General features: G+C 49.0%; 1 protein-coding gene across 2 annotated transcripts in view; it reads right to left on the bottom strand.

Moving 5' to 3' along the window:
• Positions 1-25,997, bottom strand: part of LOC144129254 (salivary peroxidase/catechol oxidase-like) — a 170,265-nt gene that overhangs the window by 79,916 nt on the left and 64,352 nt on the right. Inside the window, exon 1 of one of the 2 annotated variants that reach the window (XM_077663269.1) lies at positions 8,574-9,458. The exons of the other annotated variant lie outside the window; for it this stretch is intronic. Within the exon in view, the coding sequence (XP_077519395.1) occupies positions 8,574-8,578 (5 nt within the window). The 5' untranslated portion in view covers positions 8,579-9,458. Of the gene's footprint in view, positions 1-8,573; positions 9,459-25,997 lie in introns of those variants that run through there. 2 annotated transcript variants of the gene reach the window in all.

Genomic DNA, 25,997 nt, shown 5'->3' with positions numbered 1-25,997 from the left:
AGACAAAGAAAGCCCCTGTAAGAATAAGCCTATCCACATACACTGGCGCTTACAGCACTACGATTTCCATTACCCATATTATGGCGTCTCTTACCGCCACTGCTGTCCCATTTTGTTGCTTGAAGCACCTACTAAGACAAAGCCTTCGCGCAGCACACGACATTTTTGGATTACATAAGATAAAACTTTCAGAGGAGCTCACAATTGAAGCGATTGTTACTGTCGCGGTCGCTTAAATGCCTTGCAATCAGCGCTGAGGAAGGGTATACCCTTATAAAAATGGTGTATAGACAGTCTATAGACTTCTATACGCTCCTATAGATATTTCGTTTTGTCTATTCATATTCTATAGACAAAAGTCTACTAAAAGTGTATAGCGATAAATCTATAGATTGTCTGTAGACTGTCTATACGATTTTTATTGCCTATTGACTGTGCTCTAGGCTTTGTCTAGAGAAAGTCTATAGACTTCTATACACTCCTATAGATATTTCGTTTCGTCTATTCATATTCTATAGACAAAAGTCTACTAAAAGTGTATAGTGATAAATCTATAGATTGTCTATAGACTGTCCATATGATTTGTAATGCCTATAATAATAATGATAGATTGTTCTCTAGGGTTTGTCTAGAGAAAGTCCACAGCCTTTATAGACAGAAGTGTATGGACAGTCTATAGACTGACTCAAGAAATGTTTGTAAGACATATGACCAAACGTGGGTGTGTTTCGCTACGGTGCGTTGTTCGCGGCTCGTTCTGCATTCCTGTCCCAAAGCACCTGCGGCGTTGCCTTCCGGATGCACGAGTTAAAGCCCTCTCTTGTTTTGAGAGCTTTCCTGAAAGCGTTGCTGCGTCACGACAGTACTCGCAGGCTCCAGCGTGACCTGAACCGTTTTTCGGTTGCATGTCGGTTTGGGAGGGGGAGTGAAGTATAGGGGGCCATGTAAGGCAGCTCGGTCTCGAAAAAAGTTCACTTTCGTCCGCAGTCGCTCGGAAAAGGTGCGCGTGACGACGACGCCGTGTTCCGCCACCTGTTTTTCCTCATGGGGCGCGGAGTTCTATTATTTTTCTCCTCTTTTGTTCCATCGGCTTCCAAAGGAGAACGTGCCCAGTGAGCGCGGCTTATGAAATTCCCCCTGGCTGTGCTCTCCCTGGTTTCACGCGGCTGCTTGCTCTTTGTTTCGCATTTTCCCGGAAGCGCGTTTTTTGCAGCAGTCAGCCTGCGCCAGTTACGTCGACAAAGCGGGGCCGTTTTTCTCTTCGTTCCTTTAGCTCGCTTTTGCGTGTTTCTTCAAGGACGCTTTTCAGGAATTCCTTTAGCGGGAAAAAGACCGAATTTTGCTGCCCGCTTCGAGCCCTCGTTGAAATAAACCATCTCTAGAGTGCCTGGTAAAGACCTAGTGTCCGGAAAGAGCCGACAGATGGCGCAAGCTTGCCTTGACTTTCAGCAAACCTTAAAGGGGCTCTGAGACGCCTTCCGAGGAGAGCACATTAACTCACTTAATCACTGCACTGTGTTGCCATGAAAACCAGAGCCAAATAACACTTCTACACGCAGCAGACGACCCACAATCACGCGTCAAAGTTGGCGAGCCCTTCCCGGAGACTTTTTCATGCTCGCCCCCCTCCTGCGTCCCCCGCATCTGCGCAGACAAGGTGAGAGGTGGCCATTGGTTAGCTTCTTTCAGACGTCAGGCAGCTACCGTGGCCGCGGCCAATAAGCCGCTTAGATCCGGCGGATCGGGAAGCTCCGCTCCCAGAGGGGGGTCGGCGAAGGAGCGCCTACCTTCCAGCGTGCAAAAAGTGACGAGAGGAGAAAAAAAAGGCGCGAATTCAAATTTCAACTACAGATAACTCAGCTTCTTCAAAGCGCATTTAAAAAATCCTTGCCGGACACTATTCGTGAAGCGGCGTGCTTCAATATCCCAGGCATGCCGCGACTTTATTAGAGCCCCTTTCACAGCCCCTTTGAGCGATATTTAACGACTTCGCTGTACGAAACATCATGGATGCGAATTTTTATGGCGCAAGGGCATGCAAGGCCAAAGTGCGCCATGGCAGAAAGTTTTTTTTTCTCCTACTCAAGTTGGAGTGAAAGTCCAATTTCCCAAGCATTTCACCCTGAATAAGCCGAGCACCAGGCAGGGGAAAGCTTGTACCCATTGTATCACCGGTGGGTACCCGGCGGCACTGGGGATCGAACCCCGCACCTCCTGCATACGAGGCGGATGCTCAAGCGATTAGACCATCGCTGCGGTCTGTACAAAACGTGGCTGTGATAAAAGTTCTAGACATACAAAAATACAGCGCAGTTTCCTTCCATAAGCATTGGTGAACTCGGAAAAATAGTTGCAGTTCAAGTAACTGTGACATACGGCTGCCACTATCAGATTGTGTGTGAAAACAAATTAAGCGCTCTTTTTTTTTTCATAAGTTCTTCCTCAACGCGGTTTAACTGCATGATAATTACAGCTAATCGTCTTCTCATTCTTGGTTTTATGTGACGCATTGTTGAGATGTTTTCACGTACATGACAGCACAACTAGTAACTTGTGATGTCACTTGGTACCAGGACCCATTGGAAAATGTGCTCTACCCTAAGCAGGAAGTCACTGCTATTTGACAGAGCGTGCCATCATGTTGCTCTTATCACATGCTTAAATACAACGGGCCTCAGACTCTGGAAGCCGAGTGCCTCAGACCTCTGAATGTGGACTGTTTTCCTGAAACGAATGAGCGAAAATTTTCTTTTGTGGCGTCAGGTGCTTATGTTGTCTCCTCCTTGCAGAAGCTTTCAAATATGTTGTCAAAAAGAAGCGGTAAATAATGCAAAATTTTCAATGCCAAAACGCGCATTTAGTCCGAACAAAACGCAAACCGTTATTAGCCACGAGTTCACACCTCACGAAAATTTCGAGAAAAGTTGACATACTTGAAGTTTTGCGGATGTTATTACACAGGCCAGGGGGCTACCATGACATTAACTTTAGGGATGATTGAGACGATAGTGCGTTAAAGGGCGATTGCGCATTACATTGGCACAGCTTGCTGCTACGCACCTGAAAGTTAGTCGCGCTTCACAAGCGAGCCCGCGTACACTACACAACACCCCCCCCCCCCCCCTAAAAAAAAAGAAAGGAAGATAAGGAAAGTAAAGATAAATTCTAAACTTCATAAAGAAGTATTGCGCAACCGCGCCGTTGCATGCGTGAGCAATCTACATCGAACCTGTCCGATAGGGAGAAATCTCCTGGCGGTAATACGAACGGTGGCGAGACGTCAATAGCAGCATCAAGCACTGCCGCAGCTCAGAGCACCTTCTTTTTTTTTTCGTGCCACCCGGGCGCAAAGGACGAGTTATTTCTGGTACAATAACCCAGATGTTGAAACGCATAAAAGCGAGCGGCGTGTTCTTATACCAGCTTTGCGCAGTGCGGCGTCCCGTTGTACGGCAGACCGCCAGGGACGACAGTGCGCGCAAAGCCGACAGGCCTATGGAGGGCATCTGCCTCCGCGGCGTATAGGGCCGCCTTCTTCACTGCGCAAGAAACTCTATTTTCGTGGCGTCGTATAAGGGGGTGGTGGATGTCTGGGATTTGGGGAAGGGGGTGGGCGGACGGGTAGGTCGCCCCTTTGCGGCGTGAGATGCAGACAGGCCCGAAGACAATAGCTGAAAGCACCAGCAACCCCCACTCACTCCTCCTGCTCCAGCAAGCGGGCATCGATGTGGGACTGCGCAGGCAACAACAGAACTGTCTCCGCCAAAAAGAAACTGCACAAACTCAGCGAACTGCACGGCCGTATTCCACTATCGACGACGGAGCCCGTTGGGGAGTTAAGAGGTCGCTGAGTTGCTCTGACCTCTTGTACTTGTTCTTCGCAAGTCTAAAGAAGAGAGCGGGAAAAGGAAAAGCAACAGACTTCTCCTTTGAACACTCATTCCCACGCTTGTCTCGATTTGCATAGCTTCCTTCTAGAAGCGCAACTGCTTACGAATGCCTTCTATACTACGACCGGGACGACGCCAGCGTTTCTGTTTGTGTCCGTGACCGAGCAACTCCCCATTTGAACTGCATACGCTCCCACTTCGCGTTCTTCCATATTCCTTCTCACTCCCCTTCTCCTCGCCACTCTCTCGGGCCTCCACGCTTTGAAAGAGAGGAGGGCACCACAGTCCAGTTATTGTCGCCAGTCGTGGTTCGAGGTCGATCCGTTAATAGCTGCCACGCGGTACACATATGTACAGGAGGCGCGAAGTTACCGCTGAGACGGCGGCGCCGCTCCATTCTCAGGCCGTTCTCACGCACGCGGGTACAGCGCGGGGAACTGCGGAGAAGAAAGCCATTGAAATTGCGCATGCAGCGGGTCGACCGCAAATGAGAACGTCCCGCTGCGCGTTGTCACCGATTTGCTTCTGCAGCGGTCCCGTCGCCACGAAAGAAACCTTGTACTTGTGTGCGCTCGTGCCGTGCGAAGACGTCCAATCCCTCCTTCCTCCGTCCGCTCGTTCTGTGGTTCTTCCACACCTTCTTCTTCTCCGTTGTGAGTCCGTGCGCGGCCTCGCCTCCTGGTCGGCCACTTCGGTTATGGATGCGCGCACGACTCGCAGCTCTTTACGCGCCCGCTTTATTTCTCCCTGAACTTCGTCGGCCATTGCCTTCGCTTAGGGTTCGTTGTCCTCTGCCAGCACTCGCGACATTGGCTTTGGCACGGCGGCGGCATACGCTCGCTTTCTCAATTCCTCCTTGAATGTTGTCTCGTTTTATGTATATACCGATATATTCGTCCACAGAGTACGCTGCGTTCGGGAAAGCGGTGTGCAGGGTTCAGCGGTTGATAAGAAGCGTATAATGTTTACTTAAGTCGTCCTACTTGTGCAGGTGTGCACTGAAGAATACATGAATGAGTAAACAAGGAAATCGCAACGAGGCGGCGCTGTCGCGTTCTGTTCTCGCTTCATGCTTAAGCATTGCGAAGAGAGAAACTGAGCACGTGCATCCTCATCTCTTTATACTAATTAGCCGAATTTGCGTGGTCACCTGTTTAGCGTGATTTAAAAGCGAATATGTCTACGATTATTTGGAACTGGGTAATAAAAACTACTGCCTTGAACAAAAGTATACTGTCGTTTTCGAAGTGGTATCAAAATTCAAGTAAATGACCTCCTGTCGCAAAACTAAGTACGATATGACCTTAATGTTCGTTAACGGCCGGCAGCATAACAATTGGCCTTCAATAAATTAGTCTTCACTTGAGTTAGGCATGTAAGTGGCCCGAATGCGACCATTAGAGTTAGACAGTGGCAGTTTAGCATGCACCGACGTCCTCCGCGATGTTTCCAAGAACGCACAGGGCGAGGTGTGTAGCCATGTTTAAAAAAATTCATTGTCCGTACACACTCTCGGTATAAACCAGCGTTACATAGAACCGGACAAGTGTAGGTGCCAACAAAGGCGGCTTTATGCTCGCACTAACTTGTGCGCATTATATAAAGTAAATCATCTTTCCATTTCTCTCCTGCTACGTACGAAGCGTGCACATTCGCTACGCAAAAAAGAAAAAAAAGGTACGAGAAAAATATAGGTCTCCCTGTGTACCGGATCTAATTATTATTCGCCTCTGAGTAGCAAGTGGTCATAAATTCTTTGCACAAGCCGCCTTATTTCAGGCACCGCCCGGGCGTTGCACAGTTTCACTTTGCTCAGCGCAATAAACTCCGAGCAAGGTGCCTACTGTGCCTTGGGTGGCGCCGCCCTTGCTTTGCTGAGCGCAGCGGCTCTAATCCGTGCGTGAACGCATGTGCGGTCACAAGGCGTCTGGTGGCACCAACTGCGTGGGAAACTTGGCAGACAGGCTAACGCGGCGAGCTACCACGAACGAACGAACAAACGAACCGCACAGTGCGCATATTGTACGTGCTCGTTATGCCAAGTGCTCTCGACTCTGTTTCAAAACGGCTCCGCGAGGACGGCTACGTTACCACGCCCTCTCGAATGAGCGAGGGAGGAATTTTTCCGCAATATTGTTTTTTTTTTTATTACGAAGGATACGTTTATTCATTCACGCTCTTGATGTAAAGTGCACTCGTTCAATATGTATTAGCGATACAAGGCGAGGCTAGTCGTCCACTTCTGTGCGAGCGTTTTGCGCTTTAGATAAAACGCTGCAGCTTCAAAACAGGTGGCATTGAGTACGCATTCTACTGACCTTGCTAGAGCAGAATACTCGCTTACCGACTTTTTCCTGTGTGCTGCCGAGTGCGAAACTGAATCTGCAGTCTAAGACCAGACCAGATGGTGCCCATGAATCTGTTAGTACTTTAGGTTGAATCGAATTGATTTGAAATGAATTGAATTGAAAGTTGAACTGAAAGAAGGAACCGTACAAGGAGGTAATATAAGAATGAAAGTTACCGCCTGAGAGGTTGATCGAGAATACTGTCAACGACTTATTTTCTTGCGAGCTTGATAAATTTCGTAACTTAAGGTCAAGTTGGAGTTTCTGAATATTTAGCGAGCACGAAAATTCGCTAAGCAGAGTTGGCAAGCCTCTTAGCACTCCCTGCTTCTCCGTAAGTGTGCAAACTTTCGACTGTCATGTGCAAAGGCAAAAAAGAATATCAGAGCTATATATCTTTCCCCACTCTCGTTGCACCAGCAACAGCAGGAACTTTGCAGCAGGTGAAGAAAAAACAAACTCTAATACCTGCTATCCCTGAAAGAGGAGATATTAAGAAGTGATTCCAGCCCCTGTTAAATTCCGGAACCTCGACCAGGATGAAAACATCTCTGTGATCGTAAACTTTCCCCGTTCAGACGGCGAATACAGAATTAAACTCACACAAGCCGTCAAAAACTGTGGTGGCTTTTCTACTCGTTAATGGCTTACACTTTTCGCTCGGAGAGAACAGAGACTAGCACCAACAAGTTATCCGCGCCCTAGTTGAGTAAATGCAGATGTTTCCCGAAGCAGATGCGCATTCTCTCCAGAAAGAGAAAGCGCCCACGGGAGATTCCCGCCGCATTTCTCTTTTTCCCGTTGTAGGCGAGGGCAACATGCTTGCCTTACAGGGATATATTTCGCGCAAATGTAAATCGGCTTGTTCTCCGAATTGTTCGCGGGACCAATTTTTCGTGAGTTGCAGTTCGCGAAAAACGCCAAAATTAGGTACTCGTGACAATAAAGTCTTTTTCGGCAGTTCTGCTTGCTTTGTGCAAACAAACGCTCTTCACAGTTGTCAACACTCCACGAGCGCTAAACTGCTTCTGTAGAGCAAAAATACGCCGCGGTGGCTCGGTCGTTAGGTCGCTTGGCTGCGCCCAATCCCGGCCGCGGCGACCGCGTTTCGATGGAGGGAAAATGCAAGATGTCCATGCGCTGTGCAATGTCGGTGGTTTGAATTAATCCGGAGCTCTCGACTACGGCATTATTCATAGTCCATCTGTCCATTTGGGACGCTAAGCCCCCCATATACCATACCATCTTTACACCAGAATGATTGGCTCAAGAATCGAGTAGTTGAACTTCAAGTAGGATCCGGACTTTATGAAACGCCAGAGAACGTATGTTCATCTCGCAGCGAACCGCGGTGCACTGTTCACCAAGTTCCGCAGGTGATATTAACGTACAGCCGTCAGCAGCAATGTACGAACATTCTCTTGTACTGAGGGCACAGGCATGTGCAGGCACCACGTACAATTTTGCATGTTGAAGTTAAATAAGTCAGCGGTCGAAGTAACCTTATCTGATCAGTTATTCAGCAATAAAGCGGCGAAAATATTATTTGGAATCCTTACCTGTGCAGTAACCACCTCATCCGAACATCGGTCATTAGAAATGGTAGTGCATTTTCGACTTTCCAAAACTTTCTGTGGAGCAGAAAATAAAAAAAAACATACAAAATAGTGTTTTTTTTCTTCTACATCTGCCTTTTAGTATGAACTGAAAGTCTTTTGGTGGGGGCCTTATTGCTATTGGTCCAAATGCTATTGGTCCGATCTAAATAAAACTAATGCACGTACACATAACCGTCTAGTGTTAAAAATTTCGAGTTATTTCATTGTGCGTCATCTGCTTGTCTGTGTCTCCGTTCCGTCTCGTCTTTCATGCGCTCTTCACACACAATGAATATGCACCAACTCGCCCGAATTTCAGCTTTACAGAACGCATTATTTCGCACTTCCTTCCGCTAACTTAATTTATTCTCAAAAGTGGGGCACATTACTCAGTAATACGAAAACGAACGTAAATACTTTCTTTCGTTGGTCAGAGCAAGTTGAGACAAAAAATTTCAAAAATCGTAAAATAAACCGCTTCGTGCACTGCCCTCATTCCTCTCGAATATCGGGCTGCTTCCCATTTCTTAGGCAGCAGATCGCACCGTTCCGCGCTGCCAACGCCATCGGCCCCTCACTTACGCTTATGCGATTGACGTGGACTTAAGTCACCGAACTGCACGCTTCACTGCACTCCCGACGCAACACACACGCACGCTGCACGAGATTTGTTCACCGGTCATTGTGAGCGCGGAGGCGGGGCAGGTATAACAAGCGGGCGAGCCCAGTGTACTTACGACATTGTGCTTTCCTTTCCTTTTGGGCGGCGCCGAAAATTGAACCACCACCAGCACTACCACCACCAACACCAGCACAATCGCCACCTATTCGCCTGTGGAACTTTCTTCACGTTGGTGGGGTCCTATGTGCAAACACCGCGCCCGATATATATTGGCCTGCGGCGAGGTGTGCTCCCGAGGCGCTAGTCTGGCGGTGACTGCACCGAGCCCGATCGGGACGCCGGGGGTAATCCTGTGATTCTGGTTCCACACAGCACAAAAGAAAAAAGGAGACACGCGCGATGACGTCCCTCCCGCCGTTTGTTGCGCACGACACCACCGCTTGCGCAAATCGCCGTCGACTTTCGGTCTTCACTCCTATTCCAGAAGCCACGACATCCGCGAGGTCCTCGACGGAAGGCGATCGGCCGGAGAACGGAAACCTGAGCGCAGTCCGTTTTTTTTTTTTCGATGGAAACGTTAACCGGAATTTCTGACCGTCCACCCGACTCAGGATGGACGAACTAACGTTGTGGTCCCGTGTCCGGTCCTCGAGCTCCTGGTATTGGGCATCCGCATGTCTTGGAGGTGAAAAACGTTCGGAAAGCGGTTCCTTCTTCCGTCAGCAGTGCGGCGAGACAACTCGTCTACGAAGTTTCCGATCACTGGGCGCCCCGCAGTTTTTTTTCGTGGCAAATCTTTAAGACAAAAGAAACGAAAGTACTGAAAGATCTCTCCCCGGGCAGGGCTTGTGGACCCTTGGCCTGGCTTGCAGGGAACGTGAGGCCGGCAAGGGCAGATGCTCGAGGCACAGGCGGGCGCGTGCTGCGAGACAGCCGTCGCTATCTGTTCTTCCTCTGGGGGAGATCCCGCGGGCTACTGCCGCCTTCTTTCTCGACTGCGCGCGATTTGGGCATACTCCGTTAGCCGATTTCAATCGGCTTCTCTCCTTTGGCGCTCGCGAGCGTTATTTTTTGCTCTTCCCGACGCAGACTCCCGCCTCATCGCCAGCACTGGTGCTGGCGCAGACTGGAGAGGGGAAACCAGGCCACTGGACCTGGCCGAGGAGGGCCGCGCTCTGCACGAGCAGACGCCGGGGAGGAGGAGAGAGTCCTGCTCTTGCAAAGAAGCCAGTCCTCTCCGCCTGCGCTCACTCTCTGTTAGTTTATGCCAGGACGTGTGTGTGCGTGTGTTCGCGGTACGTGGCTTGGGCTCGCTGCTCCTCTTCTCCTTGCGAGGAGGAAAAAAGGAGTGGGCCAACGCTCTTTACTGGCATTATGTGGCGGCGCTTGCGGTACGTGCACTGCTTCGCGGCTTGCGGTGCAAGGGACCACCACCAGTGATACTACTCTCGGAGGGCACACGTATCTGTCTGTCTGCCTCTGCACGCTTGTTTGTTCTGTTTGTTTTTTTCGGCCACCTCGTTGTGTGGGAGAGAGTAGCTCATGTGTGTTTCAGGACCGTCTACTGCTTATTCTGGAAGCTCTCCATTGCCCAACTTTCCCAGGACTGGTTCACAAAAGACTGAGTTGGCTCAGAGGACAAAGGCGGGCGAGGAGGAAAATGGAAAGTAACGGAGCTAAAAAGGCAGCATTCTGTAGTAGCGTCATTGTCGTGGTTACCAGAAGTAAGAAAAAGGGAGGGGAGAAGCGACCTTACTTTGGCTCCTCCTTGACGCGTGAAGAACGGCACTGGGGGAGTCAGCATCCACAGACGCCTTACTTTGCAAGCATTTGGTAAGGTTTGGGCAGAGTCCTTGTTGTTTAGAAAATGTGTCCAAGGAGATTTCCTTGTGACGCGCGGCCGACGGCTAAGCCAAGAGAACAATTTTATGGATTTTCTGCGTGATGACACCCTACAACAGACAAATGCTGCCTATAGACCTCTTCATTACGTCTTCTGCAGGGGCTAAAACTCACTTGCAGCAATAAAGTTTTTCTGTCTGTCTGTCTGTCTGTCTGTCTGTCTGTCTGTCAGCAGGGACTTCTCGTTCTCACAGTCATTTCGCTCCGGTAATTTTTTTAGTTTACTTAAGGGGTCGTGACTTCTGATTCAAAGTGACTTCAATTTAATGGTTATTCGATGCGAACTTCAATCTGCTAGCCGATTCGTCTATCTTTCCCTTAGTCTAAAACCAATGCAAACCTGAGTGAGGGAATGAATAACCATCTTTCTCCTTTGGCGCGTGCGGCCATTTTTGTATATCTAGTCCCTCTTAACTTGAAACACAAATAACAATGCCCCTCGACACTCAAAGAAATAGCCCACGAATTATGCCACTGTTGACGTGATTTGCTGCGGGTTTGTGAAGATGTTTGGCTTAAAGATAGGCTTCTTTACCGTATACAGTTTGTGTCATTTGCAGGAGGAGGTTTAAGGAACGGGCAGTCGCAAATTTCTGCTACTAGCGTAGCCGCGAAGAGCATCACTCATTCTTTCGCTATCCTAAGCACAGATTCCGCAAATCCCGCGAGGTTCTTTGCCAAGCGTTCGTCAACAGCACGCAAACATCGCAGCGCCGAAGACGAGACAAGCCGGACACCGTGCCAGCTTTCGCTGTCCAGAATATTTTCCGTGTCCACGGTAACACTAGGCGGCAGCCGCCCAACAGCGTCTGAACCGACCGACGTGTTATTTACCTGCACGAGCTGGCTGGGGCGTTGCTTATACTCAACTCAGCAGTGAAAACAAGTCTCCGACTTATAAACGCGCCATTCCTCGTGCATCCGCGTCTGTGCTCGGCCGGCATCCGCCTCCGTGAATGCCATCTTCGTCGCCACCGCAGTTACGCACGCGGATTTCTCGCGAATATCCTTTCTCCGTCCGCCTGTGTTCACCGGCGGCTGTGTCTTAAGAATGGCTGCGCTTCTTGGCTCCAGCGAGGACTTGGGTGGGGAGAGAGGAAGCGGACGTCTCCTTCTTCACCACGTTCGAGCGGCTAAAGCAACAGCGATTTCACCGCCGCTTCGTCGCACGGCGGCTCGCGCATCTCCAGCATCTCTCTCTTGGAAAACACACCCGGCTCCGATTCGCGGTTGTTGCGGCCTCGCCGCACTCGCCTCGATAGCGCCGGGCACGAAATGGAATCTCGCATCGCGCGTGCCTCGTTTTTACTGCTTTCCTCCTCGCCCGAAATCGCCCACTGCAAGCGGCCTCTTCCTGTCTGACAAGTGTAACGGAGTGCTCCGCCTCGGGAGCTTTTCTTTTCGCCAGACGGTGTTGTATAGCAACCTGGTTTTAGTCATCATCATCACCGTCGTCAGCATGACTACGCCCAGTGCAGGGCAAAGGCCTCTCCCAAATATCTCCAATTAACCCGGTCCTGTGCCAGCTGAGGACATCTTATCCCCGCAAACTTCCTAATCTCATCCGCCCACCTAACTCTGCCGCCCGCTGCTACACCTTCACATTACATGCCTTGCCCAAGCCGATTTCTTCCCTTTGATTTCATTTCATTTATTGAACCCTCAGGGCAGAAGGCATTAAAGAGGGGAGTGGTTGCAAAAAACGCATAAACAAATGCAATGCATATTACGAAACAAAGTAGTATCATCTTCCTGTTATACAATGTAAGCTAGTGCTGAACGAAAATGAGTTCTACTAGGATGTCATTAAGCCGTTTTTGATCTCTTACCCACTTTGCCCTCTGCTTGTCTCTTAACGTTACATCTATCATTTTTTCTCTCCTTAACTCAATGGGCTGTAGTTAACCTCAGTTGAACCCTTTTCGTTAGCCTCCACGTTTCTGCCCCATAGGTGAATTAATACCGGTAAGATACAGCTGTTGTACACTTTTCTCTTGGTGCAGCGATGGCGCAGCGGTAGAGCATACGCATCGCGTGCAAAAGGACCGGGGCTTGAATCCATGCGCCGCGCAATTCTCCACCGGGTTAAAAAAAAAAAACGCGTGTTGATGAAATTGAATAACCACGCCTGGGCTGCGGCCTGTTCTCGGTGACCAGAATCGACAACGCACTCCCTCACAAGAACAGGATTTGGCCACCCTGGCGCAGTACTTGGCCGTAACCTCCTATGTGAACAAACCAATTATCCCTTGGCCCGGTTTTAGTACCGTTATGGTTAGGTATCGTTGAGCCCAGCACCAAATCAGGGCTTCCATGTTGTCTGTCATGTACTATTGAGGAAGAATATTCGAGATATTTGTCAATGTTTCCTAGTACCAAGAACTGCACAGCAGGGACGCATGTTAAATTGACGCCTGCTCGAATGATTTCTGGCCCGAGATAATACAAAGGCTGTAATCTAACTCTTTTTTTATTTTAAATAATTTCACCCTTAGTTGTCGGTATAGCAAAAGCCACTCCCTGCTATCGCTTGGATTTGCTGATAGGTCTGCCGACTGTAAGGATGGAATAAAAAAAATTCAGCCACAGGATTCACATTCTATGCGTGCCGTACTGACATTGCTGTATTAACTGCTGAATATTTCTGTACCAAAAGGAAAGTTAAAATACTGACCTTTCTCAAAATTTGCTCTGGATCACAGGTGAACACATAATACACTAGAGTGCAGCACATTTATATTTGAATCACAACTACCTGACTTGGCTGTAGCTACTTGGGACTATTTTGCATACTTTCATGTTTTTCATATGGATATTTCTGGCCGTTCATGGGGCTATAGTTTCTCTATAGAGAGGCCGCAACACCGCCGATCCGCATCCTAGAAATTTACCCAACCGTGTGTTTCTCTTCTTATCGTTGATGGGTCGAGCTTACTTGAATCTGATTGCATCTGCACACCCACGACGGAATGATATATTGTCAGTTTAATGTGTGGCATAACTTTCACCTCGATGCCATCTATGTCTCTATGGAGGGAATGCCAGCGTAGCTCACAGCTTAGTTTAGGCAGCCGACATGGAAGCCAGCAAATCCAAAAAAAATATTCACAGAAACTAAGTGCATATGAGACCAAACTCCCCCCCCGCCCTGTCGGCTGAAGCCCATAGTTTTTCTTTTTTATTTGCGTCAACTGCCGCACGTTTTTACTGTTTGCCCAGAATCACAGATCGCGACAGCAAACCAGGAAATGCCGTATACCTCTCGACCTCTTTGCTCAAATTACCAGAAGAGCTAATCAGGTGCACCAACAAATGGGCACATCGGGCATTGCGTTATACTACCCGTAGACGCAGTAGCACAGATTGCGGGGACTTACGCCATGTGGCTTACACGTTTGGGAGCACATCCACCAACGCCTGCATTCCATCCTTCTCGATCAATCTGATAACGTTTTTTTTTTCTTTACGTTCCCATACTTCCCCTACTCGCTTTTGCTATCTCGTGCATTCATTTCTTTCGTCGCGAAACGTGGCATTCCGAAAGATCGAATACTTTAAGGCGAATCAGGTAGAGGAGCGCACGACAGCCCGTTATCTACACTCTAAGATGTTCACTCTCAAAAGAGTACAAGTATTTTACTACACCGCAAAATCCTTTGAGCGTGCTCACTAACATCTTTTATGGTGTTAAGGTTCGGGGTGTTCTGAGCACCGTTGAAGGTGATAGGCCTGGGACAGGATCTTTACACCTTAAAGAATTTCGCCGTTCTTTACGTCATTACGAACTGCGAGGTTCTTCCGCCCTCTCTATCGCGGTGTCTACTCGTGCTCCCAGCTTCAAGCACGCCTTCCGCGCGCTCAAGAAATGAATACGCGCCAGGGCGCACGTTACAGATCGTTCCTACCGACCACGGTGTCGTGAGAGATGCCTATCGGTGCACCAGATTCGTGCAGGTTCCTTTTGCTCTTTCCCTCGCCCTCCTTCATTTTGTGCTACCGCCGCGTGCGCATATAGCGGAAGCCTTTCTCCGCATCGTCGCTCCGATTTTTCGCGCTTACGGATGTTTATTATCCGCAGCCACCGGAACTCAAGTACGCGCGGAAAAAGAAGATGCGAGGCGACATCCAACATAAACAAAGCGAAAGGAAGTAGCCGAAACGACGCTGAAAAATCTGCCTTCGTACATACATGCGCTAACGCGCGGCCACCCCGGGCACTCCCTTTAGCCCAGGCCGCACTGTAAGGAAAGGGAAACAGGTGGGAGTAAGACAAGAGAGAAACAAGCCTGCTCGCTGCGAGTCCGCCCCCCGATTCCGTATTCAGAGCGACGACGGCGTCCCGCTTCCTGAAGTGCAGGCTTCAACGCGGGCCGAGCGCGCTGCCCCACGCCGCGAGCGCGTGGCGGTGAATGTTCTAAGAAAGGAGCGGCCGGAGCAGTATCCTGCCGAGCGCGTGCACTCTCAAGGCCTCTCTTTCGACCTCGTCCCTCCCAGCACCGGCGTCAGCCAGCGTTGACGCCTCCCCTCCACGCTATAGTGTCTCACCACACACTACAGGCGCCGCTTTGGCTGGGCAGAGCAACGTCATTTTCAGCCAAGAGCGAGCGGCTAGTTGCTGGCACGGAGCCAGCGGGCAGGGAGCGACAGAAGCTGGCTTAATGAGCCTGTGTGTTAGTCGGACGGCGGACGTGCCCTGGAAAGCGAGAGGCGCCAGAAAGAAGAAAACGAGAATAACCCGGCTAATTGTTCCAAAACACCGACTGAGTCCAGACGCCTCCTTCTGGCAGCGCTATACGCGAGCCAGTGTCCATAGTGAGGCTCACCGCCCGTTTCCTCGTTGCATTTTTTTATTTGTTTATTTTCTGTGAGAATCGCCAGCGCTGCTTTCGAGTTCGTCTTTTAAGGCACGCCGCCGTTACGACGTCCCTAACTGAGAGTAATTATTTCCGTGCAGTACCGCGAAGGCAGCGGCCGCGGTTCGTCCGGACAGCTGAATGAGATGACTCGATCTACCTCTGTGTAGTCCACTCCGCCACACGGCTCGCTTTCCCCGGGGTCGCCCGCCATTCTCTGATGTCTCAGTTGTTGTAGGCATCCATATATATTCCCTTCATATATGCCTTGCCTGCAATTTGGCTCGCACGAAAGCAGAGCCCACTGTGATAATAACGTCCGAATGTGGGGCCACTGCCGTCCTCGTTGAAGAGGAGTACGCCTGCCGCTGGATGTCCGCGTTATAGGTAGTATACTGCACGCATTTATGGGGCCGTTGGGACTGGCCATTGCACTAAAAAGAAGAGATAAAAACAAAGGCGCGCGTGGTAGTGAGTGCGCTAAGAGTCGTTAGAGGCTAACCTGTTCCTGCGAGCTGCTCGGGGCAAGGAGGTTTGGCTCCACGACGTCCGGAGCGGAGAGATAAAACAGACACGAGGAAGAAGCATGCGTGGTGCCCGGCGGTGCTCCTCGGTCGTGATTATAGCGCGGGAGCTGATTAAATACGAAATGTTTTCGCGCGCTCCCGTTATGTTGTTTTTGTTTTCCATAGTTCGCCTATCTATATTCGGAAAGCCTGGGAGCGCATCACGCGCTGCGGTGGTGCGGATTGACGAGATACTGCCTTTCTGCAGGTTTACGGGGTCTTAATTGCGGAGCCGCGCGAGAACGCCTTTCACTCCGAGAGAGGGTGTAACGACATAATGACTCTCACGGCCACTGAAATTTGTCGGGACCTAAAGGAAGCACCCGTTTATAGCTTCCCAAGTTAGCTCCGAGGAAAAGAACAGAGAGAAAAATAGAGAAAAAGAATGTGCTGATTGTTTTCCTGAGGCTTGCGAGTATGCTGAAACTTGATACAGATAGGAGATAAAGGTATTCGTTACGAACGGCAAATGAATTTTACCCGAGCGCTCACCCAGAGCGCGGAATGGGGCTTGCAGACGAAACTGTGGAGGCAGATAAAAATTGGCAAGCAAAAAGAAAAATTTCGACGTTATCGTGTGCCATGCTTTCTTTTCCTTTGGCAGCTGTTTCCCGATATTTATCGATTTTATTTTTGCTTTTTATCACATGAAATTCAATTTTATTTCAGTATTACGAATACTGAGAAAACGCACACAAAAAGCCATACTAGGGTTTACGTGGTCTGCGCTCCTTACAAGGCAAATAGCGCATTAAGTTCATTGGGTCATGAGAAATCTAGACGGTAAATATAGAAGATCATTGTAGCTAACGAACAACCGACAACTATATATATACTAACACGCTCTTTAATGCCGCGGAACATGTATAACTCTCTCAAAAGCGGATTCGATAACTCCCCATAGCGTTGTACCTACGCTGCGCAAGGCACCCAAGCCCGCTTCTTCATCGCACTCGTTGATATCAGCTGCCCGTGTCTGTAGGGACATAGGAGTAGTTTTGTAGATTCTTGCGTATGCAAATGCCTCGTTCGGTTAGCCGTCATTTGGCACAGCGAAAGTCCTTGCTTATAATTTAGGCAAGGTCACCAGGTTCTCAGCGAGAAAATAATAATAAAAAAGACACTGATCAACCAGGGCTCGGTCCCTGTCGCGTTTCATCGCGATATAGCACCCGCCGGTAGTGTGCTGCGCGTAAGAAGAACCGGTTCTTGCGCGCCCAGAGCACCGCCGTGTAGTAGCTGGTATCCGCTCTCGCTACATTTCGTTCGCGCTGGGTCCTTGACGCCCCTCTACTTATCCGGCGAACAGTGAGGCTTGGTTGTCTTGATGATCAGGCCACGCCGTGATATGAATGGAGCGTTTTCCTTCTTTAATCTAACTACCGATTAAGATTTCCAACAAGCAAGCTTAGGCGGGTCAGTGAAAGGCGATACTCAGCTCTGCTCGCGTGGTTATAGTTTAGACATCAGAGGAACAACAGAACAAGAGTCAACAGGACAAACAACCAAAAAGAAAAGGCTAGTCCGGGGACTTTTGTATTCTGCTTAAGTGTTCCAAGGAAGGCTAAGAACTTGGACTGAAACATTATTAATAAGTTAATGCGTCCGTTCACATTTGGAGACTACAAAGGCACGATGTAGGGCAGGTAAAGGAGGGTTCAGACGAGCGGATGGCCCAGGTCCCGCCATGCACCCGGTAGACGTCCGTACTTTGCACACTCACTCGAACGCATCCTTTTGAAGCGCATTCATCTTGAGCAAAAAAAAAAACGAAACAAAACAAAAAGAACATGACAGTCACACATGAACACACACAACACGAACAGCGAAGTAGACTTGCAACGCGTGCATGCAAAAAACACGCAGCGGAAGAAAATGCACTAAAAGCGCGCCAAAACTGAAAATCCGCATGTAGGGCAAAGCCGGGCTCATCCCGGATAGCTAGTCAGATGAGGGAGCACATGCTGACAGACTGAGTACTAATAGTACCAAACGTTGGGCTCAACAAACCTTGTCCGCCTCGAAATGAGCGGTCTGAAATGGAAGGTGGCGTCTTCGGTTCAGCACGTGAGCGGAGGGTGGGGGACTCGGCGCCCGCTGCCCAGATGAGTGACGTTTCCGTCACGTGATACGCAGCCCACCCAGATCATTCGGTCCGCTTGGGTGACGCGATCTTAAAAGCAAAACCTTACCCGATAGAAGCCAGATCACCCGAGGTACTACATTCACAATCAGCAGACAACTGGAAAACCCACAGAGCTTCATAATGGTGGAAAGAATGTACTTGCAGAATACACTCCACAGGCCAAGAAATACGTTATACAACAGCACAACACTAGAACACACATCAATGGGGAAGGATTATGTGTCTTTCTGTGATTACCACCGTTCTCTGTTTTTCGTAAATTAATTGTTAACATTATTGAAATGTGCATCGCCTTCTGCACGTTGTCTATTGTGTATATTGCGTGCAGTTGCTGTGTTTTGTTGGGTATTAAAAGAAGTCTTACGAAAGAAGTAATACATTTTTCTTCTTTTTTTTCTATACATGAGCTTTAGATCACCCACGAACTTATTTGTTTTTTTATATATTTTGGTCACAATAGTTGTCCCTAGTTCTTAATATGTGCTTAATCTACATGTTTAGTTGTGTTCCACAAGTTACGGGAAAGGGTCTATGAACGTCGCCGAATGCGGAGAGTCGGTTCTTCTTATCAACTTTAACAAAACAAGAAAGCACGCTCCTCAAGTGCAGCTCATAATAGTAATAAAAAACATTTAATCGCACTTCCAGGTCTACGACTGGACAGGCACCGCATCACGCGCCCCAAAAAAAAAGAAAAAATTAATTTCGTATATACAAAAAAAGCCCTGGTGTCCGTTTCGCCCTGGTTCGCTCCGTGGGCACATCGCAACACACACACACACATGTTCCTCTTCGTCGCTCGCTTAGTGCGTGCAACGCTGACCCCTCGATCTTCATCGGTGTAAATATAGACCCCACCGTCACGTGTTTCCCACGGTGAGCCGACGCCACGTGCCGACACAACACGTGTCTTTCGGCCTGCCTGTATACAGAGCTGGAGTACTTTCTTCTTATGTCTCCTTTTTGTCCTTTTCCTTTTTGCTTGTTCTGTTTTTTTCACTTCTCGCAGGTACGCGGGGATGGAATAATGAACGCGATGACGACAACGGTTTGACCCAAATAGGGGCCAGGAAGGCTCCGATGTGAGCATGCGAGCGGGTATTCCCATCTCGCTAATCTTCCCTCCCCTTCGCTCCCCCTTAACACCCTCTCCGCCCTTTCTCTCTTCCTTCCAGGGAGGCGGGTCAAGCGCCGAAGCGCGATGGAACAGGAAGACCAGGCCCTTCTTCTATATACGCTGCCGAAACGAAATCTGTCCCAAGCGGCGATCGGCGATGGACTCATGCGCTGCGTTGTCCGTGGCTTTGTCGGGACGATGCGCCCTATAACACTTCCCGGTGAAAATGCACTGCGTTTTGCAAAAGCAACACCGAACTGTCTTGCTTGCACCCCGTTGCGTATGTGCATTAGCAAGGGGAGGCGTTGCGGACATCGGTGGAATGTGACGGTCTGTGAACGCCAATCTGCCGACAGCGGTTGCTCGCATGTTTTCAGGGCATGAAGAAAAAGTGTGCGTGTGTGTGTGTCGGGTGGATGCCACTGAGTAATTACTCCCTCATTAAAAAATAGTTGGTGGAATAGGTAATGTAGTCTAAAATTTTGCAATTACGTCAAATATATTTTTGTTTATTTCGAGATTTTTGTCTTGTTTTGTTCAATGTATGGCGAGTGCGAGGTTTTTCTCAATGGCCTTTGAGATTCCAGTGGCCCTTCACGAACCTCCATTAAGTCGATGTCCATCGAGTTCAATGGTCATTGAAAACCTTCCTGTGTCACTGGCTGATTCCCATTGAGTTTGATTTCCACTGACTCAATGGGCAATGAAACCGCCCTTGTGACAGTCTCATAATATAAAAGCAGTCTCACGAATATTTCAGAGATTGAGAACACGACCATAATATTTTCACATCCCCGTCTGTCAAAAGGCATCCGAAGCCGAAAAGATTTGAGCAAAAACAAAAAAATTGCTTCCTGGTTGAAGCCCCCAGTTTACAGCTAACAACCATTGCTATTCCTAAAAAAAGAAGGGTTATGTGACCGTGCTATCCACTCAACCAGAATAACACGGCAGGAAACGTACGACGTAACCACACACCAGCGAAAGAAACATAAAGCAAAAAACGTACATATTACGATCTCCTCCATCGCGCCCACATCGACTATGCGGAAAAGGTTAGGGGAAGGACAGGGTTCACTCCGCTATAATTTTCTCTCATTCCTCAGAGCCGCGCGTTCCGAATCTCGACAGTGGGCGGCCTCAGGAAGGAAAACGGCTGGCTTGAGCGGCTTCTATTTAAAAACGTGCCGGAGGAGATTAAGGGGGTCCGCGGCATATCTTTCTATTTACAACACGCCTGACTTACGAGTCATTAAATATTGAGCCAGCTCTAGACCGGACCGTCAGCCAGTAGGCAGCCTCGCGGTGGTCAAAGAAACCGCGCGCATCCCGGAGCGTCCCTTACAAAAATTTCTTTAGACAGTCTATAGACTGTTCATAGACTTCTGTCTATAAAGTCTATAGACTCTCTATAGACAAACCCTAGAGAAGTCTACAGGCAATACAAATCCTATATACAGTCTGTAGACACTCTAGAGTTATGGCCATGCACTTTTAGTAGACTTTTTGCCTTTTCCCTCAATAAACCCTCTCTCTCTCTCTTTTAATAGACTTTTGTCTATATACATTCTATAGACTATGAATACACAAATGTAAGTATCTATAGGAAGGCAATGGAGTCTATAAGAAGTCTATAGACTGTCTAAAGACTATTTTTGGGAGAGATCGGAGCTGACAGGGACCAAATGGAGTGGAGACCTCGCTGGTGGCGTCGAAAGTGGTGCAAATGTGCCGCAGTCGCGGAGCCGGCGCCCATCGTGCAATGGATAACTCGCATAACCGAAAGAGTCGTAAATGGGAAATTTTTATTTTTGTTTGTGCCACCATGTGGTTGGAGAGCGGCAGTTGTCCCAAAATAGCATTTATGCATCCGCTCCTTGCTTCTCGTTTTGCGTGCTTTTAATGCATGGGCTTATTTAATAAGGGCGCTTGCGAGTAACAAACCCGGCATTTCTCCCACGCATGACTCAGCCGTGCACTGTGTGAGACAGGACTGTGCATCCAATGCGCTGGTCTGGACCATTGTATTGAGCTGACAGGCAAGTCAAGCAGTTCGTTGAAATGCAGGCTAAGTGAAGCAAAGTTTACATCAAGTTCCCGCAGCGCAAGAAAGCATCGATGCATCTTATGCACAAATACGTTTCGCCGGTGTTCATCAGATAACGCCTTATAAATCTCCCAGAGCGACGTCTCTGAAGGCTGTCTCTCATGGACAACTAATTATCACAGAATACCATGGCACTGCTGGTTCATATTTCAATACTTACAACATTCTTGTTCCATGATCGGTTCGCTGTGGACTCAGTCATATGCTCAATGTTAATTTTTTTTCTTAATTGCGCGGAGAACAGCTCTTACTTCTAGTGAAAATTCAGATTCAGCCACGTAGTTGGTCGTTATGTGTCAAGGATCACCTCTAAATACATTCATGCCTGCCATAAACAGGTCGCATTATTGCGATGACGTCTAAACTTTTTCAGTTCGCTGATGACACGCGTATGCAACTAATCAACAGACTGACTTTGCACCGCATATGCGCTTCTCACCAACGCACACTGTATACCCTCGAAAAAAAAAGTTGTTTTCTGGAACGCGTCTGCTTCGCATGGTGGTCTGGCAGGCTCTTGCATAGATTGCATAGAACAGCCCTATATCAAAAGCGTAATTTATCCGTCCAGTGCCATTTGCCGTGCTATTTTCCGTCACCCTTGAAGTAGCACTTGCTCGAAGCCGAAGGTTGAATAACATTTAACTCGATGAAAAAATTGAGTAACGTGGCTTTGGTGTGTGCCAACGCGAAGGCAGCTCGAAAAGTGCGACACAATAAGGGAAATGTAAGTGTCGCCTCTCCCTCACTGTGTCTTGTTTGCTGCGCTGATTTCGAATCTACAAGGATTAAAAACCCGAGGCTTCGAAGCAATTAAGAGGATGTCGACAACAATAAAAAAATGCATAAGAGTAATTCTCCATGGCTACGTGACAGTTATCTTGAACCCGCAACAGCTAAGGAAGTGATTGCGCTTCTAGCCACCTTTTATGCTTAGTTCTGCTTCCGGCTAAAAAATAGAATGTCGTTTTTTTTTTTTCTGCCGCTGCGGCCTAGTTATTCCTTCCGTGAATCCAGCTCTCTCCCCTCCTGTCGATTTACCAGTCATGCACGGAGCAACTCTGCAGCTTCTTCCGGGAGGCACATCAGGCACAGTTTGCTTTTTCTTTCCACCTGTACTGTGGGAACGGCCTGTCGAGTTTAAATGACTTCGTAAGGCCGTCCATTTCACTCGTATAAACCACCAGAGCTTGGGGGCTTCTCATAGTTGGCGCGTTTCTGATCATCGCGTCTCCGGCGCAGCTCAGTTAAGAGACTCCTTCCGCTAAGGTCTCCGGTTATTTAAGCAGCGTAAATAAATAAAAGAGCGCGCCTGCGCTCACAGACAATCGTTAATCCGTTAACGTTGTCACGTTGGAGCCGGCTCTCGCGTGCTCCGTTGATAGTCTGGCACGCTTACAGCGGCTGAAGAATGACCACGCTGTCATGTGGGACGGAGGACAGAGGGGATCCCCCCCCCCCCCCCCCCCTCCTTCTACCGAGTGAAAGCACGGTTTTCGAATTTGGGCGTTTCCCCTCCGCTAACGGCGCGAGACGCCCTCGTGTACGTCCGAGGGCTGCCCGGAATTCCAGCCGCGTATACTTATATATACTACGCGAAACAGGTACGCAGACCTGTCTGGTGTTCCCGCTAGTCCTAGCTGCTTGAAAGAGCTCGGCCGCATTTGGCAGCCATCGGGGTTCTTTTTGCTATCTCTCTCTTTCTACCCGTGGTGCGCCAGGCTGACAATGGAGCAGAGCTTTCTTCCTGCCGTCCGTGCATACGGGGCACCCGGTCTTTGAGAGCTCTCCATCTCAGGCCTGCGCGTGTGTCCGTGTGTGCGGACAGGCCAGACAGCCTCGATTCCCGGGGTGTGCGGGCGAGCTTGATCAGCAGCCTGCTTCCTCTTGAAAGCCTCCTCCACGCACCGGGCGGGCGTGATAACCCGAGGTGGTTTCTGAGGCGCGTCTCCCTCTCCGAGTAGTGTGCGGCGTGCGTATGTGTTGTGTGCATTGCGACACAGTCTTGAGACGCCGAGCGTGCCCTGGACGGGCCAGAATTAGAATCGCCCAGGTGTGTTTGCTCGCCTAATACGGCCCGAGGAAGAAGTCCCGCAGGGCACAACAAAGATGCCGCAAGAGGCTCGGCGATAAGGGACGAAAAGCGAGTTGCATGGCACCGAGAGCCAATGCGGTCGTGTGCACGCTTGGCTTCCCTGCAACACTGAAGCCTGGAGCTGCTGGGATATATATACGTGCGAGCCGTGAGGCGCCGGTGGCGCAACAGGGACGCTAATTAAATCAACGATGCTGCTCCGCGAGCATGCAGGCGCGCTGTCCCAATTCTCATGATACGGTCGCATGGGTTCACAGAGCTTTCATGTCGGCGCAGAGGCTTCTTAACTAGCCCTGGTCGCAAATGTGGGTGGCTAATTGACAGGAGGAAATGGTGAGAGCGAAACACTGGGCAGCCATTCTGACTAAATGTTCGAGTTTGTCGGAACAGGACATTCGAGCATGAAGCAGAATGTACACATGAGGAACACTTACAGTTCTAAAACTAGCCCTGGTCGCTGATCTGGTCTGCTAATTGAGGTAAGGAAACGGAGCAACAATTGGCCGGCCGTTCTGGATTTCATCATTACAAGACATTAAGGCATGATGAAAATGAACGCGCGGAAAATCTGCTCACCAAACCATGACAAGGCTAACTAAAGCTGCACAAAAATTTTCAAAACATGTGTAAACGAGTGTGTAACGACCAGGAAGGAAATTAAATCTTGACAAAGGAGCGTTCAGATCCGATAAATATTGCATTTTAAATTACGCTATATGAGTGGAAGAGTTAGTTTGGTGAGCATTGTTTCAACAGATTGATTAGTGAACACTATAATGGGATACACCACAGACTAAACTAAGTATGTCAATATTTTACGCTTATGAAGACTAGTTTGCATAATGTCAGTTATTGCAGAGCTGCAGAGTTGTGCAAATAAACTTAAAGGTTGTAGACATTTCCTATTTCAGCGTTTTTTTTTTTAAGTAGAAAAATAGATTCGTAAATTAAATCACGTATGACTTTTTGTTAACTACAGGCGCAACCATACACTACGAAGTGTAGAGGTGGAATCGCTTTTGAGGCAACTACAACAACAACCGGTCGAATTAAATATATATATACTTCTACCAGCCTCTAGCCTCTAATCTTGTTTTAATGCAACAAATTACGTTCAGATGAGTCCAATGGATGCATGGTAAGCTGAGAAAAACTTGTTCTTCGTTCACACTTGTTTACATAGGGGTGCCTAAGCTGGTCGCTGTTTCACTGAAGAAACAGCGGAGGCCTCCAAATTAATTGTTGGCTTCACCATAATGCAGTTTGTGCACATAATGGCGAAAGAGGCAGCTATCGAAACATGAAACGCGCACGCACATTTCGTGCTTTTTTTAAGTCGCATTTGTCGACGCACTTTCAGGGGTGTGTGATTACACTCCGTGCGCAGTGTCATGCGCCAGCATGCGCAATAGGCTGTTTCATTATTGTCTCACTTACGGTCATAAAGTACATTAGTTGCACAAAGTGCTTCGTGGAGAAACACACTTATTAGTTCAGAAGTATATAGAATGCGGTTTTGATGGGCAAGACCAGCCAATATACACATTGAAAGCAGCCTGAAAAATGGAGGACCACACCTTTTGCGCTGTTTCCAGTATCAAACGAGACCAGCTCATCCCACATTCCCTTCTCCAAACCAATATTTTTTATCAGTCAGATAAAGCCTTGTCATTGCAAACATATCATTTACTCCTCATTTGAATCAATATCTTATAGATCCAGAGTTGACTGAAATTTGCCGCTTGCCAGTAGCCCAAGCGATCTGTGAAATTTTTCGTTGGCTCTATCAAGGCGGCGCTGGAAATTGAGGCGGGAAAGACAAAAAGAAAAAAAGCTTCGGGCCTTGTTCAATTTCGTTGTCTTCATCTTTCCTAACCAGCAGCAGCTGACGCAAGCTTCAAGACCATCAGTACGAGCGGCTTCCTCCCCCTTTTAAGTGCCGCCGCCCCAGCCTTCAACTAAGACGCGGACGAACGAGACGACAGAATGGTCTTCTTTCGGAAGGGGGGGGGGGGGGGGGGCGGGCAAGGCAGACCCAATTACGTCGTGGGCAGCCGGGATGATGTAACGGAGCAGTCTGTGTTTACTCAAGCGCGACCAACCCACGTCTCTAGTATGGGCCGACCATTAGACGTGTTGAGACAGAGAGAGAGAGAGGGGACCTTGGGGCAGAAAGCTGCCGTCCAGCTACTGGGGCTCGTTGCTTCGTTGTTTGCTTGTTTTGTTTCTTTTTCCTCTCGGTATTGTTGTTGCGGGGTTCGTTCGCATGGGTTGCGGGGTTAGGGGTGGGGGGGGGAGGGGGGCAGGTGAACGGAGGGGGCGAACCTGACCTACATACGTCGCTTTCCTCGCGTCTGGGGCGTCCGATCTCAAGTGGGGTTCTTCACGCCCCACCGCTGAGACAGAGGAGAATCGGGAAACAAAACAACAAAACAAACTCGCAATGCATTCAGTGGGCGCCCGACTCTGCTCAAGTGGAAGCCCATGGTTCCCCCCCTTAGAGGTATGTTATTTGCGCTCGCGTTGTCCACTGTATAACCTTCGCGCGTTGCGCGCGGCGGCTTCACTAAACCGTCCCCGTTTGCCCCGCGGCACTTGGTGACCGAACGGTGAGCGGACAGATAAGCTCACTATGCTTGCAACTGCGGACTGCTTTTTTTTTTCTTGCAAGGAGACTGTCTCATTTGCTCAGTGCGCCAGACGTGGCTATTTACACTGCGGTGCGGCTATACACTTTGCCAGCACAGCTCTTT

Source organism: Amblyomma americanum, chromosome 4 (genome assembly GCF_052857255.1).
Source record: "Amblyomma americanum isolate KBUSLIRL-KWMA chromosome 4, ASM5285725v1, whole genome shotgun sequence".
NCBI lineage: Eukaryota > Metazoa > Arthropoda > Arachnida > Ixodida > Ixodidae > Amblyomma > Amblyomma americanum.
This window is presented reverse-complemented; position numbering and strand designations above follow the sequence as displayed.